Raw genomic sequence first — 18,896 nt, 5'->3', positions numbered from 1 at the left:
GATAATAGTTCTAGCAATCAAACAAGAGAACGAATTAATCACCTTGATGGGTCATTTTAATGTATTGACGGTAACAATAATGACAACAACATCTATAATAATTATAGCATTAATAATAATAATAATTGTTATAAAAACAATAACAAGTAGTTTAGTGAAAATAAGTTTTACAAGTGAAGTGAAATGAACAAAAGTGAAAAAAAATCACCCACAAAACTTCAAGACAAGAATCGAACTATAGTACAACACCAGAACATTGATCTGAAAGCAACCATGCCGTCCCCATCATCATTATAGATAAAAAAAATAGACACAGGAACCGGATAATTTCTGTATCCATGAATTCTCATCCATCGCTCACCTGTCAATCAAAATCTACCCAGAATAAAACACAAGAAAGGTTACACACACACACACACACACACCCACACACACATACACACACACCCAGAAACACACACACAGAAACACATACACGCACACACAGAAACACATACACACACACCTCACATCCAAAAAAAATCTTATAATTGAAAAGAGTAGGTAAGTTAGAGCGATATTTTACTCTACGTATTCACGATTAAATTTGATAAGAAAAAATTTTTCGCACACACACATAACACACACACACAGAAACACACACACAGAAACACATACACACACACACAGAAACACATACACACACACCTCACATCCAAAAAAAATCTTATAATTGAAAAGAGTAGGTAGAGCGATATTTTACTCTACGTATTCACGATTAAATTTGATAAGAAAAAATTTTTCGTACAGAAACAACAATTTTCTTATACACACATATACACGCATCATTTTTGATAGCTATATAGATTTACAGATCAAAATGAAAAACAAACAGACAGACAGACAGACAAACAAACAAACAGACAAACAAATAAATGAACATAGACGAAATGAGGTAAAATAACGAATTAGTACGTAATCTACTACTAATGTAAATTCATTTATCATCCCTAGATAGATAAAAATATATACAGAAACAAGTTTTGTTGTATCTATGTCATGATGAAGATAATAACAATTCGTGTAACGTTTAAACAACAACAATGATATAATATAATTTATATACATACGCATATAGCAGATACCTATATATACATATATATATATATATATATATATATATATATATATATATATATTATTAACGTATTATACATAAATACACACTTACACATACCTATACATACATACACACATGTATGATGTGTATATGTATGTTTAAACACTTATATAATAGTTTATAATACATTAATACATAGTGTATACATTAGTACGTATTATCAGGACGCACGCACGCACACATACACACACAAAAGCACACATACACACACAAAAGCACAAAAACATACACACACAAAAGCACAGACACGCAAATACACATACACACACATACGTGATGAAAAATAGATCATAATGTTAGAGAAGACATTTTTAGCGATAATCCGCTTTGTTTTTCCTTTAATAAATCGTTCAAAAAAATTTACAATGGAGAAATATAAATACTAAATACTCTGCCAGGAAAAAAGTAATAATATAATGAACCGGTAATTTTAAACAACTAATAAACCCGTAGAGTTATATAAAATATATATACTAAATATCTATCTATTACATACATTTACGTAATCATACACATACACACTCTCTCCATCTCTCTCGCTCTCTCTCTCTCTCTCACACACACACACACAAAACACACACTCACACACAAACAAAAGACACATCCACACACACAAACAAAACACACACACACACACACACACACATACACAAGGGATAAACGATTAAATACGTAAGAGCGTTATAATTTATAAAGATGACGACGATATAGAAACTTGAAATAAAAACACGACATCCATAAGTATACTACAACTGATTTTAATTTTGAAAATTTTATTTACAAGAACTTGTGGAATTAGTAAATGAATGAATTCTTTGAATGAATAATTGAATCAGATGAGAATAAAGCAGAACTAAAAGGTTCGTAAACTTCTTACAACAATACAATATAACAACGTGTAAATAAATACATACTAATACAATCAACATACATCGAGAGAAAGAGAGAAAGTGAGAGAAAGAGAGAGGGAGGGAGAGAGAGTGAGAAATAAAAATAGAGAGAAAAAAAAGAGTTAGAGAAAGATAGAAACAGAGAGAGAGAGAGAAAGAGAAAGTTTTTGATCATCACTTTGATGATAACAAAAGTACAATTTCAATGAAATAAATATTATTATCGGTAAATAAAATCAAACTCATATGTATTTTTACATAGTAATATGTATAGTACACACACACACACACGCGCGCGCACACACACACACACGCACACACACACACACACATATATATATATAATGTTACAAAGACAGTGAAGTGATAAACAATAAATACGCATACATACACACATGTACATAAATACGTACGTTGGAAAAACAAAAAAGAAATGATACAGAAATATTTACAAGAAGTGATGACGATGTTGATGATGGTGACGACCACCATCGTCATTGTCATCATCGTCATCTGCATCACTTCCATACTTACAAGATCTTCATAAATGACTAACATTTGTCATAATCATTGTCATCATCTCATCACCCACAACTTATACTGATAATCATCATCACTATCAACACCGATATCATCATCATCATCATCAGCACATATAATTCCTCCCTCCATTAGCAGCAGCAGCACCAGAAGTCACAGTACTCGCGACACCATTCGACATCGGCATAGCTTGAAGAAACTCGTCAAGAAATTGCAGGGGCCGATTCAACTGCACCTCAATCCAACAGGGCGTGTCCTTTATAGTCGGTCGTGGGTAGTCCAGACCCCAGCCCTTCACAAAACTTAAACGTAGCACGCACAATCGTCTGAGATCGTCGGCTCCAATGCTTGCTGCCGGTGATAAACCTGTGATGCGTGCGTGCGTGTGTTTGTGTGCGTGTGCGACTATGTGTTTGAGTGCACGTGTAAGTATGTATTTGTATTCAAGTGTGTGTATGATTGTAGGTATTGAGTAGCTTAAACAGTAAAAGTATTGAGTAATGAAAAGTACTTGACAATTTATTCACGATCAATTTATTTTTCAAACATCCGCCAATCAAACAAACGTTCCTCCAGCCAAGCAGCCACGACCCAACAAGCAAAGAGAGGCACGAACTGATAGCAGGAGCCAACGACCCAACACTATTTGGGCTCTGAAAGTTGCCGGCGACGACAGCCGCCTGGGCCACAGCAGCCGTCTGCGCCTGAACCACCAGTTGCTGCATTTGACTCTGACACTGACTTAAATCGAATACCTGGCAAAAATGGTTACAATGATGGTGACGGTATGATGACGATTACACACGTACACACACACACACATTCACTCACACACTCACAATTATGTACACACACGTACACACACACACTCACAATTATGTACACACACTCACACACATACACACACATACACACACAAACTTTAATGAAAGCAGCGGGATAAATCTTATGAACCGCATCTCCTGGTGCTCTCCCTGCCTCTCTGTCCAGGTAGAAACTCTGAACGAAAATGCTGTGCTCACTGAGACACCTCACCCACACATCACCCTCTCCTTCTAACACCAGCTGCACCCCTTTGCCAATGTATAACCTTGTGTGTGTGCGTGTGTGTGTGTGCGCGTGTGTGTGTGTGTGTGCGTGTTAGCATTAGTGTGTGTTGGCATTAGTAGTTTATAGTTGCATGCAAAATATGTACACGGATAAGTTTGTGTTGCAAGGGGACCATATTTTGTAGAGTATGTATGAATTCTACCGAATTGTTGGCATTAATCAATTTAAGGTTTGTCTTTTCCTTACTAGAAAAATCTCCCAAATAACTGCAACCATAAATAACAGCAATTGTAAAATAAGGAAGACAAACAAACAAGCCAGCCAGGCAACCAGACAAACAAACAGACAGACAAACCGACAAACAAACCAACCTTGCTTTTTCAATTGATTCAGTTCTGTGAACGTTTGTTAACTTGCCCAAACAAAACCTAAACGAAAAAAATTTACAAACAAACAAACTCATCATACTAACCACAGCTATATGAAAGACGTAAAATTCTCTCAAACACATACACATGGTTTGAAAAAAGAGTTTACAAAGCAATAACTTATGATAGATAGAAATCTACTGCGTAGTTGAACCTGGTCTCTTCAAGACAGCCACAGGCAGCTAAACTAAATAAGACTGCCAACATAATTCTAACCTATCCAGACTAGATGGATCCGTGTATCCGTCAACTGAGATTGTGTGATTCGACGATGGAACTTTGAAGATCTCACCTACCTTTTGATCCAGTTCAAAGTAAGTTATGCTGCACCAAAATTCTGGTACTGGGTGAATGAATGAATGAATGGGCGAATGAATAAATGAATGACTATGTAAGTAACTGAAAAAATGGATGAATGAATGATTGAGTGGATGGATACGCAAATGAATGAATGAAAGAGTGATCGGGTATAAAGTAGATAGTGAAAGTGAAATAAATAATGATAATGGTGGATTTTACAATACAAACTTTGAAACAAACACAAATACAACTACAGACACAAACACAGATAAAAACAAATAGACGAACAAACGAACAAACAAACAAACAAAAAACTATGTTACAAGGCTTATGAGATGATAACTGTGGGATAGGTCTCATCAGAGCTGAGTGTAATTCATTGGGCTGAGATGACCCTTATGAATATTAATGAGGTAGTATGAATAGTTTATCAATAGCAATTATTATCAATGAATATTACACAAATCTTTCTCATCTAATATTAACATAATCTATGCATAAATTATGCAAATGAACTTACATAAATATTCATCATCGCCATTGTAACTGTGGTGACCAGGAGAATATACGTTGCTGTTAGCTGCTACAAAAAATGGTAATACATATACAATTACACATAATTTATTCAACATTTATTCAATCAGCTATTAGTACATATAGACAATTGGAACTAAAAACAACAAGAAATATAAAATGACAGGTTTTATGATACAAAATTTCAGCTATTTATAGTGGTCCTGATATAAATTGATACATGATACAAATATGATACAAATTGATATATGATATGATACAAATTTTAGTTATTTATAGTCGTCATCATTATGATCATCATCACCGTCATCAGCATCTTGGCCATTTATCAAAATGAGAAATATCAAAATTAAATCTTGCCAGAAAAAATTATTTTAAAATTTTAGAAACCTATAGCTGGTGAGGACAGAGAACTAGGTGAAGTAATATTTTCGTGTTGCTGATGTTGTTGCAACATGTTTATTTGCTGCTGTTGTTGTTCAGCTGCTATGAAGTTGTAACTGGCTGACGTCGTCGGAGAGCTGTTGTGAAACGAATGTTGTAGCTGTTGCAGGCTACCGCTTGGTGAATTAGCAGCTGATAAGGACGTTGTTGTGGCGTCTGCTGTTGTCGTTGCTGAGGCCTTTTGGCTTTTATCTGTTGATAGGATGAATCTTATATGTTATGTACTTTAAAAAAAGCCTTAATTCAACTATTTTTTGCCACATTTTTCTTAGCCAAATAAAATTTAAAAAATTACCTGAACCATTTAAACTTTTACCAAAGCATTTGTTAAAAAAAAATCAACATAAATATAACTCAATAAAATAGCCAAAAATAAATTCACTATATTTTAAAATCTATCTGGTATAAACTAGTAGAAAAAAAATTGTAATTTTATCAACAATGAAAAAATCATTCCCATACTAACAACTATTAGCAGTGTTATTATTTTTCGTCAGATCAAAGAGATCAACCTTGCTGTCTTCGGGATCTTTGGTAACCTTGACGTCATCATGGTGACGACTGTTCACCATGGAGGATGATGACGTCGAAGACGACGATATCCTGTTTGCTGCCTGATCAACCATGTAACTTGATTCTGTGTTTGAACATTACCATAATCATCAGTAGACGTTATGACTGATTATGACAACCATACAAATTCATCGTCATCAACATAATCATCTTCCCCTCCTAAGAGGAATTAAACTCTAATAAGAATAACTCGAGGGAAAATAACTAGAAATGTAAAAGAACTTTGATCTATTTATTCAAATGTGCATCTGACAGAAATGACTGTGAGAATTCAAAAGATAACATTGGATGTACTATGTCAAATGAGTGAACGAGAAGGAGTGAGAGAGAGAGAGGAACAGAGAGAAAAAAAGAATGGGAGAGAGAGAAAATATAATGCAATGAAACAAAATGTCACACAATGTTAAAGCTTTCTAGGCAATTTTTAAGCTTTATCAAGGCTATTAATATTGTTTTTTAAAAGAGTCCTTTTTTAAAAGAACAAATCAATAATTTATAACCACAGTAAAAACTAATAATTTAATTAACTGAAATATACACACACACATATATATATACATAAGCATATATATATATATATATATATATATATATATATATATATATATATATATATATATATATACATACGTATGTGTGTGTGTGTGCATGTGTGTGTGTTTAATTGAATATAGTTAAAAACCTGGATAGGATTGAATGGTGAGTCCGGAAAGACCTGTAAGATCTACATGAAACAGATCGAAAAAAAACATTTAACTGTTTGAAATTTTATATTATATTTATTAATTTATTTATTATTAATTTAACAGACAAACAAACAAACAAACAGACAAACAATCAAGTTAACAATCAACCAAACCAATAAACAACCAACCAACCAAACCAACCAACAAACCAAACCAATAAACCAACCAACCAACAAAACCAACCAACCAAACCAACCTACCAGCCAGCCAACCAACCCACTCACTCACCAAACAACCAACCAACCAATCATAAAAACAACTCACATCCACCAACCTAATCCAGTGGGTGGGACGCGTTCATAATGATAAGGATTGACGCAGATGCCATCTTGCTTCAGGTCGAACGCAAACTGACAGAACTTCAGGTGCTTCAGCTCATTCTTATGTACGTCGGGCCATCTCCATATCCGAGAGTATATGACGTGGGGAAAACCTTTTCGACTGGCCACCTGGTGACAAAGAGAAAAAAGTACATGACAGAAGGAAAAAATTTCAAACGAAAATTAAGTACCTACCTGTAGTCTGCCGTCCAGCGTCCTCGGTATGGTGACACATTTCGTTGGCTGACTTCCATTTGATGTGATAGCTGCGATCAAGTTGTCCAGCTCCTCCCTCTTCTCCTTCAACTTCTTCACCAGACTTTCTATGGCCTTCTTTGAGAAACCTGCCTCTGCATCCTCACCCTGTCAAGAAAAATTTTGGAAAAAATAAATGAAATTTATTCTCTTTATTTAAATCTAATAAGGATATTATTTTCTTTCATATGTATTTTCATACTGAATAAAAAATAAAAATAAGACAATTAAGTGTGAATGATTAATTTGTGTAATTAATTAATTAATTTAAATTAATTAAATAATTAATTTGCTAATTCAATTCTGTCAGAAATGTAAATTTGAACTACACCGGCAAACACTAGCAAACAAGTTAGCATGGCAAACTTGGAATTAAGTAATAGAATTAAAGAGTAATTATTAAAAAATGTATAATTTAAAGAAAAAAATTAAAAAATAAGGCTGAAATATAAAATTTAAAAAAGTAGAACAGGATTTGGAAATTTAAAAGTTAATTTAAAAATCAATCATTGTAACCTGTCTGTAGAACATTAAACTCTGCACAATGTTGATGCATGCATCACTTGAGGTCGGTGCCAGATGGTTCATTTTGGCACCTTCTTACTATTCTCCTCCAACCTTCTGTGCTAACTTCTCTGTTTCTCTAATCAGGCCTTAATCACAAATAAGAAGTCCTATCTGAAATATCAATGAAAAAATATTAAGAAAAATTATATATATTAATTTTTTAAATAAATTTTTACACTTAACATAATAACAAATCAATGATGTTTTGAAACTTTTTTATTTTAACTAAATTATTTAAAACTAAATAATACTGAACAAAATTAAATAATGCATTGACAAGGCATGCATAATGATGAACCAATAAATTGAATAAATCATATCATTAAATTACTGATTACAACGACTGTGGTTTGGTTATAATCATTGGTTATAAAGTCATAAATTAATAAATCATCACTTCAAAAAGTACAATTAATAGTTTTTCTTTTGTTGATGAAGAAGAAGAAATAATACATGCAAATCAATCAGACAAAAAAAGTTGATTAGGCCTTACCAAAATTCTACAATCAAACAAAAATTAAATTTAAAAATTTCACTGAAAACTTAAAGCCTTCAGTTTAAAAACTAATTTTCTAACTTAACTAACTTGTGTGTTGTAAGTACAGTGCAACTACAGCTACAGGTGCTGGCCTTTTTTAACCAAGTAAGAGAAGTGAAAAGTCTTTATAAGTTTATAGTTTATAAGCAACTAAAAAACAGGAAAGAAAATCCTAAATAAAAATGATTTCGATTCGAATTGTTAAAGTCACACCAGAAAGAGAGAGAAAGAGTCCAACTCCTCAGACTCCAAGCAACCAAAGAACAGAATTCTTGGCACCAGTCCTTATTCAGCGACCCGCAAGCGACGCAACCATCACAGTTTTCAATAAATTTTTAAATTTTACAACAAATTTAAATTGTCCGTATCAGATTCCGAATTAAACGCAGAAAACTGTAGGCGTAAAAACATTTTTTAAAGAAATTTTTGAGCCAATGTTGCCTTTTAAGATGGCCTAACTAACCAGCAAAACTTTTAGAGAGAAAGTTTACTTTTAACCTTGTCTTAATTTTTGTACATACCCTTAATTCTTGAATGAAACATTTACAATCTTAACAATTTTGGTATTTTTCTATAAATTTACCATTATTTTATTTGTTTTTGCATTAAAAATTGTCACAATAAATTGATAAAAAAAATACTTTATTACAATTTGTGCGCACAACCTTTTTTAAAATAAATAATTAAAAATTAATTTTCGTAATGAATTTCTTCGAAGGATGTCTACGAGAATTTGCTAATAATTTATTTAATTTTCTGTTGATTAATTTAAATTAAAAACTGTCAAATTTATTTTTTCTAAAAGCGATGAAATATAAATTTTTTACTTTTTCGAGAAACTGTCACCGAAACTGGAATATAACATCGAGATTTGGCAGATCAAACAACAAACAAATCATGAAATCACCTAAAAAATAAAATCAGATGAAATCAATGAAAAAAAATGTATGAAGATGAGTCGAGCGATTCAATTCCATCCTAATTATTAAGTAAAATTAGTGAATTTCTGAAATTTATAAATCAAACTTCTCATAGATCAACAAATGGCTTCTGCTGATGAAACTTCAAGAATGTTTTTTAAATCTAAAAAAGGTTTTTTTTATCAGTCAATTAAAAACCAGTTTTCATTTTTGCATGTGTTTTTTATAGTTCAGTTCAAAAATTGTTGATTGTGGCTACAGTCATAAACTTAATCGGCTGGCTTTTTTCAAAAACACAATTGAATAATTATTAATTTTACATAAAAGGCTGATCAAATTAAAGAAAAATTTTTTTCTCCATCATCACAGACCCAGCCAGATTTTTACCACCTGGTCTGAGCTACCGGGGTAAGTTCATTGGGATTGAAAATGTGGCAGAACCTTGTGGTGATCAGTTGGATCGATTATGTCAAGTTAATTTTTTTTGTAAATTTCCTCTTTTTTGGCTACCCAACACCTTTTTTTTATTTGTACCCAACACCTTATTTGTCTGGATTAGTTAGAGGGCTTATAAAAGTCACATATTAAAATTTGCAGTACTAGAAAAGTATCATCCGGTGATTAATTTAAATAAATCTAAAAATATATGGATAAATTATTTAATTTCAATTAATACTTGAAAAAAAAATTTTAAAGGTTGCAATGGCAAAGATGAAGGCAGCCATCAAAACAATTGGTGACCACAAGAAGAAGATCATTATCAACATCTCAACTGATGGACTCAAGATACTGGATGACAGAAATGAGGTATGTTATTACTATTACTATTTTTGTTGTTGTTGTTGTTGTTGATAATGTTAATGATGTTATAAATAATGAAAATAATAATAATATTAATAATAATAGTGATGATAATTATCACAGGAGCTGATACTGGAACACGACCTCTCGCTCATCAGTTATGTAACGAGGGATGTATCAGACTCAAGAGCTTTTGGATATGTTAGAAGATTTTACTATTAATCATCGTCGTCGTCGTCATCATCATTACTATTTTCATCATCGTCATCATCACTATTATGTTGATTAGTCATTATCATTAAATTAACAACATCATCATCATTTTTATTATTATCATCGTCGTTGTCGTTGTTTGTTTGGCTACTAGTTGCTTATTTGTGTGTGTATGTGTGTGTGTGTGTCTCTGTATATGTTTAGGTATGTATGTTTAGGCTTATCGTTTGTCTGTCTGCCTCTACAGGTCTTCAACCACGATGACTACACACATGAGTTCTACGGAATTAAAACTGAGAAATCTGTAAACTTATTTTTATCCATATTACATCTGTTACTTGACTTGTTTTTACACATACATACACACACATGCACACGCACACATACACACACACATACAATACATCAACAACAATCTCATCAGCATACATACATACTTACATGCATGCATACATACATAAATACATACATACATACTCATCATTCGGACTCAGTGCATTTGCAATCATCAATTACTCTTCTTATTATATCTTAAATTCCTAAATTTAATTTGTACACACACACACACACACACACACACACACACACACACACACACACACACACACACACACAACCATATACCCATCCATAGTGTTATTTATAATCATTTGTCATTAATATTATCATCATTGTCATCATTAAGTTGCTGATAGGATTATTGTTGATGTAATTGTTGTTGGTAATGTGATTGTCGTTGATGTGAATGTTGTTGACGTGATTGTTGATGACGTCATTGTTCTTGATGTCTCTAGTCCGAAGGAATAGTTTCTCATCTGCAAGAGCTATTCACCTACGTCAACGAATGCAACAAACAACGACAACAACAGCAACAACAACATCAACGGAATGTTAGTTTATTGTTTGCTAGTATAAAATATTGAGTAAATATATAGAATAATTTTTCAACACAAAGTTTTAAAACTATTTTCATAGAACCAATTAAAATTTATTTTATTTTTGCACCTACTTTATACATATAATTATAAATATTATCTTATAATTTTGTTATAATTGAGTAAATATGAATGCATGAACTACAAACTCATTAGCAATGTCATTGAAACATTTATACTAAATAATAACAATAATGATTTTAATAAATAATAACTAAATAATAATAATCATGATGGTAATAAACGCTAATAACAACGACATTAACAACAAAAGATACATGAAGATCATCGTGATGGTTCGACCTTGACACTACCATCATCGTCGTTGTCGTCGTCATCATCGACTTACTACTCACAACAACAACAACAACCGACAATGACGTCAGCATCAACAACAACAACAATATCAGCAACAGTTAATGTGAAATCGAAAAAGAGTCCTTTGTTGTTTTATAGGTTGGTTGGCTAATTTGTTTGCTGTTGTTTACCTGCCTCTCCTATCTGTCTGTCTGTAAGATGTCTTTCTCTTTTTTTCTCTCCCTATCTCTTTCTCTCTCTCTTTGCTTGCACTGTAGAGTGTTTGTTTTTGTCATTAAAATATTTGAAAGGTTATTTAAAGATTTTTTGTTTGTTTATGTGTGTGAATGTATGCGCGCGTGTGTGTGTGTGCGTGTGGGTATGCGTGTGAGTATGTGTTTGTATATTATGTGTTTTAGATTTACAGTTCTTTCTGTTACAGTTGATTAATTAAATCTGACAACCAGCTTCTAACATGTGGGCTTATTAATTTTTATGCTTGCACATGCGTGTATGTGTTCTACGTTTCTATATATATACACACACATACAAAAATGACACAGATACAAACAATACATACGTACAAAAAATGGACATATAATCAAACGTACAAATATTTTGCGTATACTTTGCCATTCGAAATACAAATACACACATGCAAATACAAATATATTTACACATTCCCTCTCTCTTTTTTTCTTTTTCTCTTTCTTTCTTTTTTACACCCAAACGCACACATACAAATACTTTTTTACACACACGCACACATACAAATACTAATATACTCAGATACAAATACACACACACACACAAACTCTCTCTCTCTCTCTCTCACATACACAGGCACACGTACGCAGACACATACAAATACACACACACACACTCTTTCACGCACACACACGCTCACATTTATACACATACAGATTTGGGGCATCACTATCAGAAAGATCAGCCACTCTTTCACCTCGAAAACTGGTCAATTTTTTTTATTCGTTAATTAATTACTTAATTAATGTTATAATTGGCTAATTAATTAATTAATATTATAATTGGATTATGACTTATAAAGGTTTTATTAAGTAGTATACGTAGCAAATTATTTTTCGTGACTGTCAAATGAATGCTATACTATTATATGTTTTGATACTTGCATGATATGATTTTCTGGTTGCACTTCATGCATTTAGTTATTTTTTACAAAAATTTTCAGACCGGCTTCTCAACGTTTTACAGTAGGCAGAACACACTTCCTAGGCAACAACAACAACAGCAACATCGTCACACAACAACAACAGCAACAAAAACGTTACAGAACATTCCTTACCCCAACCAAACAACATCGTCATCGTCACCATCACCTCTGCGGATAACAGATTCAGAAAAATTCCGTCGACCAATCAACACTCGAAGTTCATCCTCGTCTTCCTCCTCGTCCAATCAGAACGCGAATTCACCACAGGGCAGTGGGCTAATGAAATCTCCTTTGTTCCTATTGGCTCCTAAAAAGTCCGTATCGTCAATTAACTCCCTACCCGTTATACCTTCCCCTCCCGAATCACCCTTGTCGAACAAGGCAAAAAATAAAAAACAAAATGGCGGAAGGAATGTCGATCAAAGTCTAGCCAATGCAAGCAATGAAAACATTGTCAAGACCAACATCACCACTAGATCTAGCAGTAGCAGCATCAAGGGCAAGAAAGTTTTCAAAAACAGGACTATAACTAGTTTCGATGAGAGTGAGGAGTTTAGAAATTTCGACGACGACGATGGTGATGGTGGTGATGGTGGTGGTGAGAAAAGTTGTAAAGGAGGCAGGAGTGGTGATGATGATGATGATGACGTTGGCGGCCAACATGAAACGTCATCAGACATCATTGTCTATAGGCACAAGTTGCAACCAATTCCAAACATCAATAGAAACTTCAATGGCAGTCATTTGCATGCCAGTAAGAAAAGAAACAGAAAAAGTAAAGGTACTATTTGTGTGTGTTTGTCTTTCTCTGTGTGTGTGTGTTTGTGCGTTTGTGTGTGTGTGTGTGCGTGTGTGTGTGTGTGTGTGTGTTTGTTACATGAAATACGAGGATGGGTGTGGTGATGAAGACGATGTTGATGGCCGATATGAAGATGAAAAGATGAATGAAAATAGTGATTATGTTCCTTATTTGATGTCATTATATTAGTTCAAAAAGTTTTGTCTAAATTTTGAAAAAGCTCCAACAGCTGTGCTGGATGAGTTCAATCATGAGGATAACACCGATAAGGGCAATGACAATGATGAATTTGATGGCGTATCTGATGACAAGATGCACCACGGCGATGACGAAGACGATGATGATGATGTTGATAAGTCTCATGACAAAAACAGCAGTAGTAGAGGAAATAATGATAAGGTCGTCATTAACACCAAGCCATCAACTTATGCATCGTTCAACGTAGCCGGTAACAACAATCAAGGAAATAATCTTCCAACTACAAAAACTGATGACGACGACGACGATGACGTTGCTGCAAACGATGACGATGACGACCAGAACTGGGCCACATTTGACGATTCCTACAGTTTTTCATTCGCCAACTGCACGACAAGCCACAACAACAGCAGCAGCAACGACAACAGCAACAACGCCGACGACTGTAAGATGAGTTTAAACGACGACGACGTAGATCAACACCACCAGCAACAACAACAACAACATTTTTACAACTGCCAAAACAACAACCACACAGCAACAACAACAACAACATCTAAAACTTCTCTCTCGAACACGAAAATGTTTCTATCATTTGGCGGCATCGACCCATTCCTTGACGATCCCTTCTTCACGAAGAATATGAAAGACTTCGAGTTGGACAGCGACATTTACAACATTGCACACGATCTCTCTAACTTCGCCGACAGCAATTCGCATGACTGTAACGACAACTCTTGGCTCTCTACTACCTCAAATAACAACAACGACAACGAATTTATCAATACTAAGCTGTCAATAAATAAGGAACAAACCAACAACGACTTGGAAAAAACATCTAGTAATAATATAATCAATGAGAGACATTTAGTTAAAACTGATGGCAGTAATCTCTATTCAAAGCCAACAACAACATCAACTTCAATGTCATCTTTGGCGGCGACAATAACAACGATTTCATCGGCTACAGCATCGTCAACGTCATCGGCCACGACGGCTGTCACCACAAAGTGGCAGTCGGCGTTCTCGGCCACACCTTCTGCTAGTGGCAGTTTTGACGATGTTTGGGTTGATTGCGAGCAGTTTTTCAATGATAGACCAACGTCAACAGTAGCAGCAACTACGCAACTCCACAGCAGCAAGTACAACAACGACAATGTTATTAACACTTGCAACGGTGATTTTTTTCATAATAGTTTAAATGATAATTTCAACAACAATAACCATATTACTACTACTGCTACTGCTACTACTACTAGTACTACTATTACTACTACTAATAATAATAATAATATTAATGATATTAATAATAACCATTATAATAATGATGATGATGATAGTTCTAGTGGGATTGTTCTAGGATTTGATGATGACTTTAGAGCCGTTCTCAAGAGTGCTACTGATGAAAGTGACACCCACAAACAAAATTATGGTAGCAGCAGTAGTAGTTATAATAATCATAATAATTATAATAATTATAGTGATAATTATGATAATAATAATAATAATAAATCTACTGAAGCAACGACATCCCAACAACAAGCTCTTGATGATGGCGATGTTTTTAATCCTAAAGTTGACAATTTTTCCAACAAAAATAATAACAATTGTTGCGATGACTTGCATTCGTCGCATCAACAAGAAATTGATGTCAGGAGAGATGTTAACGTCGGGACTTGTAACGAGGCCGTTGATGGCATTAATGATGCTATGAGACTTGGAAATCAGCAATGTGAAGATTCCACAATGTATAATTTTAATATTAATGATGGTAGTAGTGCGGCAACTGTAGGTCGCTTGACGCTTCAAGAACATTTTATATTTAATCGGCTCTCACAGCAGCAGCAGCAGTTTTTACTGCAACATTTCGTAGGAGATTATACATATCAGTTTCAGCAGCTGTGGCCGCTGCAGCAACAACAACAGCAACCACAACTGCAACCACAACAGCAGCAACAACAACTACTACAACAACAGCAATATTCTCAACAACAACAAATACTCGACAGGAGAGATCAATTTGAGTCATCTTCGTTAATAAGCACTAAGTCAACTTTACCAGCAGTACTACAAACAACAGTTACTTCACCAGCAACAACTGTGGTGACGTCACCAGCAGCAACTATGGTGACCTCACCAGCAGCGACAGTTGTGACGTCATCACCAACGACAGCAGCGTCTTTATCGACCACAATTCTGAGTGACTTTCCATCTCCCGACATTCCACCGCCGCCACTACCACCGGAAATCCTCCAGCAGCCGATCCAAACGCCACCTCCACTACCACCTCGCAAACCTCTCCACCAGATGACACTAATGCGTCAACCCAGAAAAAGTAATAACACTGACATCAATAGAAACGATAACATTAATACCGATGTAATGAATTACTCCACACAAACTCTGGACCGATCCATTCTGCAGAGAAGGGGCGTTCAGCACGTTGACGGTGCTTCAAATATTAATAACATTGGATTGAGATTTGGAAGTGGTTTTGATCATGTTCAACCAGATTGCAAGCATGATGAAAATATACAACAACAGAAACAACACAAGAACCCTAATTTAGAAGCACAAAATTTCACACAAGACAACAGCACACAGCCTCAAGCCCAGCAGTTCTTGCAGCGACAACAACGACAGCAGCTGCCAAAAAAGTACGACGTCGAAAGCATCTTAAAACTGTATGGAAAGCCGTTTATAATTTCAAAACCGACGATATCAGATGAACCAATATATGGAAATTTGAGCACTGCCAGTTACAACGACAAACCTGGCTATAGCAGGAGCGATAATGTCAGCCTGAACAACGAGAGTAGCACTCTTAATGATGATGACGGAAGCGTCAATATTATGACGTCATCATCGTTCTTGACGTCACCGCCATCCTCCTCTTCATCATCATCATCATCACAGATTAGTTACAGTTGCAACACTCCATACAACATCCACTCGAGTAACATGATGTTCACCCACTTTCAAACAACGTTCTCCCAGAATAGAACTTCAACAACTATAAAACCACCACCACCATCATCATCACTGCCACCACCACCATCATCATCATCATCACTGCCATCGTCATCATCATCTGCATTTTTGACGTCATCACCATCTTATCCGTTATATTCATGCACACCGATTTCAATGCACTCTGACCATCATCCAATGACGTCATCATCGCTATCATTTACATCATCATCATCATCAAACATTGTTGATGTATTCAGTTATGGAGATAATCACCGCCATCTTCATTCTCATCGTCATTACCATCCAACCTCTTATCACGTAACATCGTCATCATCTTCGTCGTCATCTTCTAATGAATATTCATCGAGGCTGCAGCTGAGATTCGAGCAAATAAATGAAATAGAGGCTGACGACTTTTTTCCTTATGGTGATAAGAATGGTGACGATTGTGGCGATAAAAACAAACAACAACAACTAAACGAACAATTTTATCAACAACAACAACAACTTAATGAACAATCTTATCAACAACAACAGTATCAACATCTTCAATATCACGAACGACAATTTTATCAGCAACAACATCAGCAACCAATCTTTAACCAGCAGCAATACCAGCAACAACTCAACATCCAACATCAACAACAACAACAACATCAACAATTTATCAGAAGCAACAACGTGTTTAATAGAGGATTAAATTGAATTTATGATTACATTGGATGTTAATTGAATTTAAATTAATTGAATTCAATTCGGTTGAGTTTAGCTAGTCAGTTTTACGTTGTCTCATTTGGAAAATGAATTATTTCTTTTCTGTCTCTCTCTCTCTCTTTCTCTCTCTCTCTCTTTTATTCTCTACACATGTGTTATTTCATTGCAGTGTTCTATTGTATAACGTCATTTTATTAATCCTCTCTTGATGTTCCATTATCATCCTCCATTCCTCAAACCTCAAACTCTTAAAGATTCATAATTATTATATTTAATAATTATAATTAAAAATAGTAATAATGATAATAATTATTATAATTATTACTACTAATAATAATTGATTTATAATAAAAAAAAACAATTTTCAATATAATTTTTAGTAAATTAAATTTAGATATTCAAGACAGTTCATTTGCTGGTTTGCCTGGTTGGCTAAATAACTAAGATCTTCTGGATTGCTTGTCAGCTAAAATAACACGCGCGCATACACACATATACATACATCACACATACACACATATACATACATCACACATACGCACATACATCACACATACGCACATACATACACACATACATACATGCATACATACCTACAAACGTACATACAAACGTACATACAAATAAACACAGATATTTATTTGTGATTGTTGGTATATGTTGTACTCTTGCTATTGCGCTTGTATGTTTTCAAATTAATACTGTACAATGTACAGCCTCTATGAACGTTTTATTTTTGTTTTTTAGTCCTACATTAGTATTATTTCAGAGTTTTATTTCTGTGTTGTTTTTTTTCGTTTAAATATTTAATACATTTTTCATTTGTTTCGAATAATTTCATTTATTAATCTGTCAGTCATTCATTTGTTTATTCATTTGTTCGCTTCTTCATTCATTTATTCATTCATTCATACATTCATTCCTTAACTCGTTTTCATTGATTAACTATTTAAGTTTGATAATAATTGTCACTATTTTATTATTATTATTATTAAAAACGAACCCGGTTTTCGCTGTATTTTCTGGAGTAGTGGTGAGTTAAATTGATAAATGGGGGACCAAGTCTTATTGCTTTCTTCTCCTCCTTCGAATTTGATCTTGGTTTATTTGTTGTTTTTTTTTGTTGCATGTTTTCATTTCATGTTTTCTTACTTCATTTTACAATTTTGTCATCATTTTTCTATGTCAATCTTTTCAAAATTGTATATGTAACTGTATATATATATATATATATATCATGTATCTATGCCCACAGGTATGGAAACTGATTTCTATATCTATGCGCATAGAAACTAATTTATTTATCTATGCCCCGCTCATGCTTTCGGGTTAATCTTATTATGAAAAATAAGATAGGGCAAATCCAGTCTAAAAATTCCTCCTTTAAAACATTTCATAGTTAAATTTTAAAATTAAGATACTTCGATTTTGTTTTTTATCTTTAAATTTATATATATATATATATATATATATATATATATATATATATATATATATATATATATATATA

At 33.8% G+C, this 18,896-nt stretch overlaps 2 protein-coding genes across 2 annotated transcripts; one reads left to right on the top strand and one right to left on the bottom strand.

Annotated features, from left to right (window-relative positions):
• Window positions 1-2,695: 2,695 nt before the first annotated feature.
• On the bottom strand, window positions 2,696-7,827 carry HELRODRAFT_76435 (hypothetical protein; the record flags this gene model as incomplete). Its single annotated transcript, XM_009016360.1, has 10 exons — window positions 2,696-2,994; window positions 3,206-3,344; window positions 3,511-3,679; window positions 4,011-4,067; window positions 4,284-4,454; window positions 5,357-5,537; window positions 5,815-5,982; window positions 6,939-7,113; window positions 7,180-7,347; window positions 7,756-7,827. The coding sequence occupies 10 exons, from the start codon at window positions 7,825-7,827 to the stop codon at window positions 2,696-2,698; spliced, it is 1,599 nt and encodes a 532-aa protein (XP_009014608.1).
• A 1,560-nt stretch (window positions 7,828-9,387) lies between these two features.
• On the top strand, window positions 9,388-17,372 carry HELRODRAFT_170544 (hypothetical protein; the record flags this gene model as incomplete). The annotated part of the gene is made up of 9 exons (XM_009016359.1): window positions 9,388-9,436; window positions 9,634-9,737; window positions 9,961-10,071; window positions 10,189-10,266; window positions 11,073-11,168; window positions 12,434-12,485; window positions 12,806-13,483; window positions 13,722-16,686; window positions 17,210-17,372. 9 exons carry the CDS (start codon window positions 9,388-9,390, stop codon window positions 17,370-17,372), a joined length of 4,296 nt encoding a protein of 1,431 aa, XP_009014607.1.
• Between the last annotated feature and the right edge of the window lie 1,524 nt (window positions 17,373-18,896).

Source organism: Helobdella robusta (genome assembly GCF_000326865.2).
Source record: "Helobdella robusta unplaced genomic scaffold HELROscaffold_18, whole genome shotgun sequence".
NCBI classification, from domain to species: domain Eukaryota; kingdom Metazoa; phylum Annelida; class Clitellata; order Rhynchobdellida; family Glossiphoniidae; genus Helobdella; species Helobdella robusta.
This window is presented reverse-complemented; position numbering and strand designations above follow the sequence as displayed.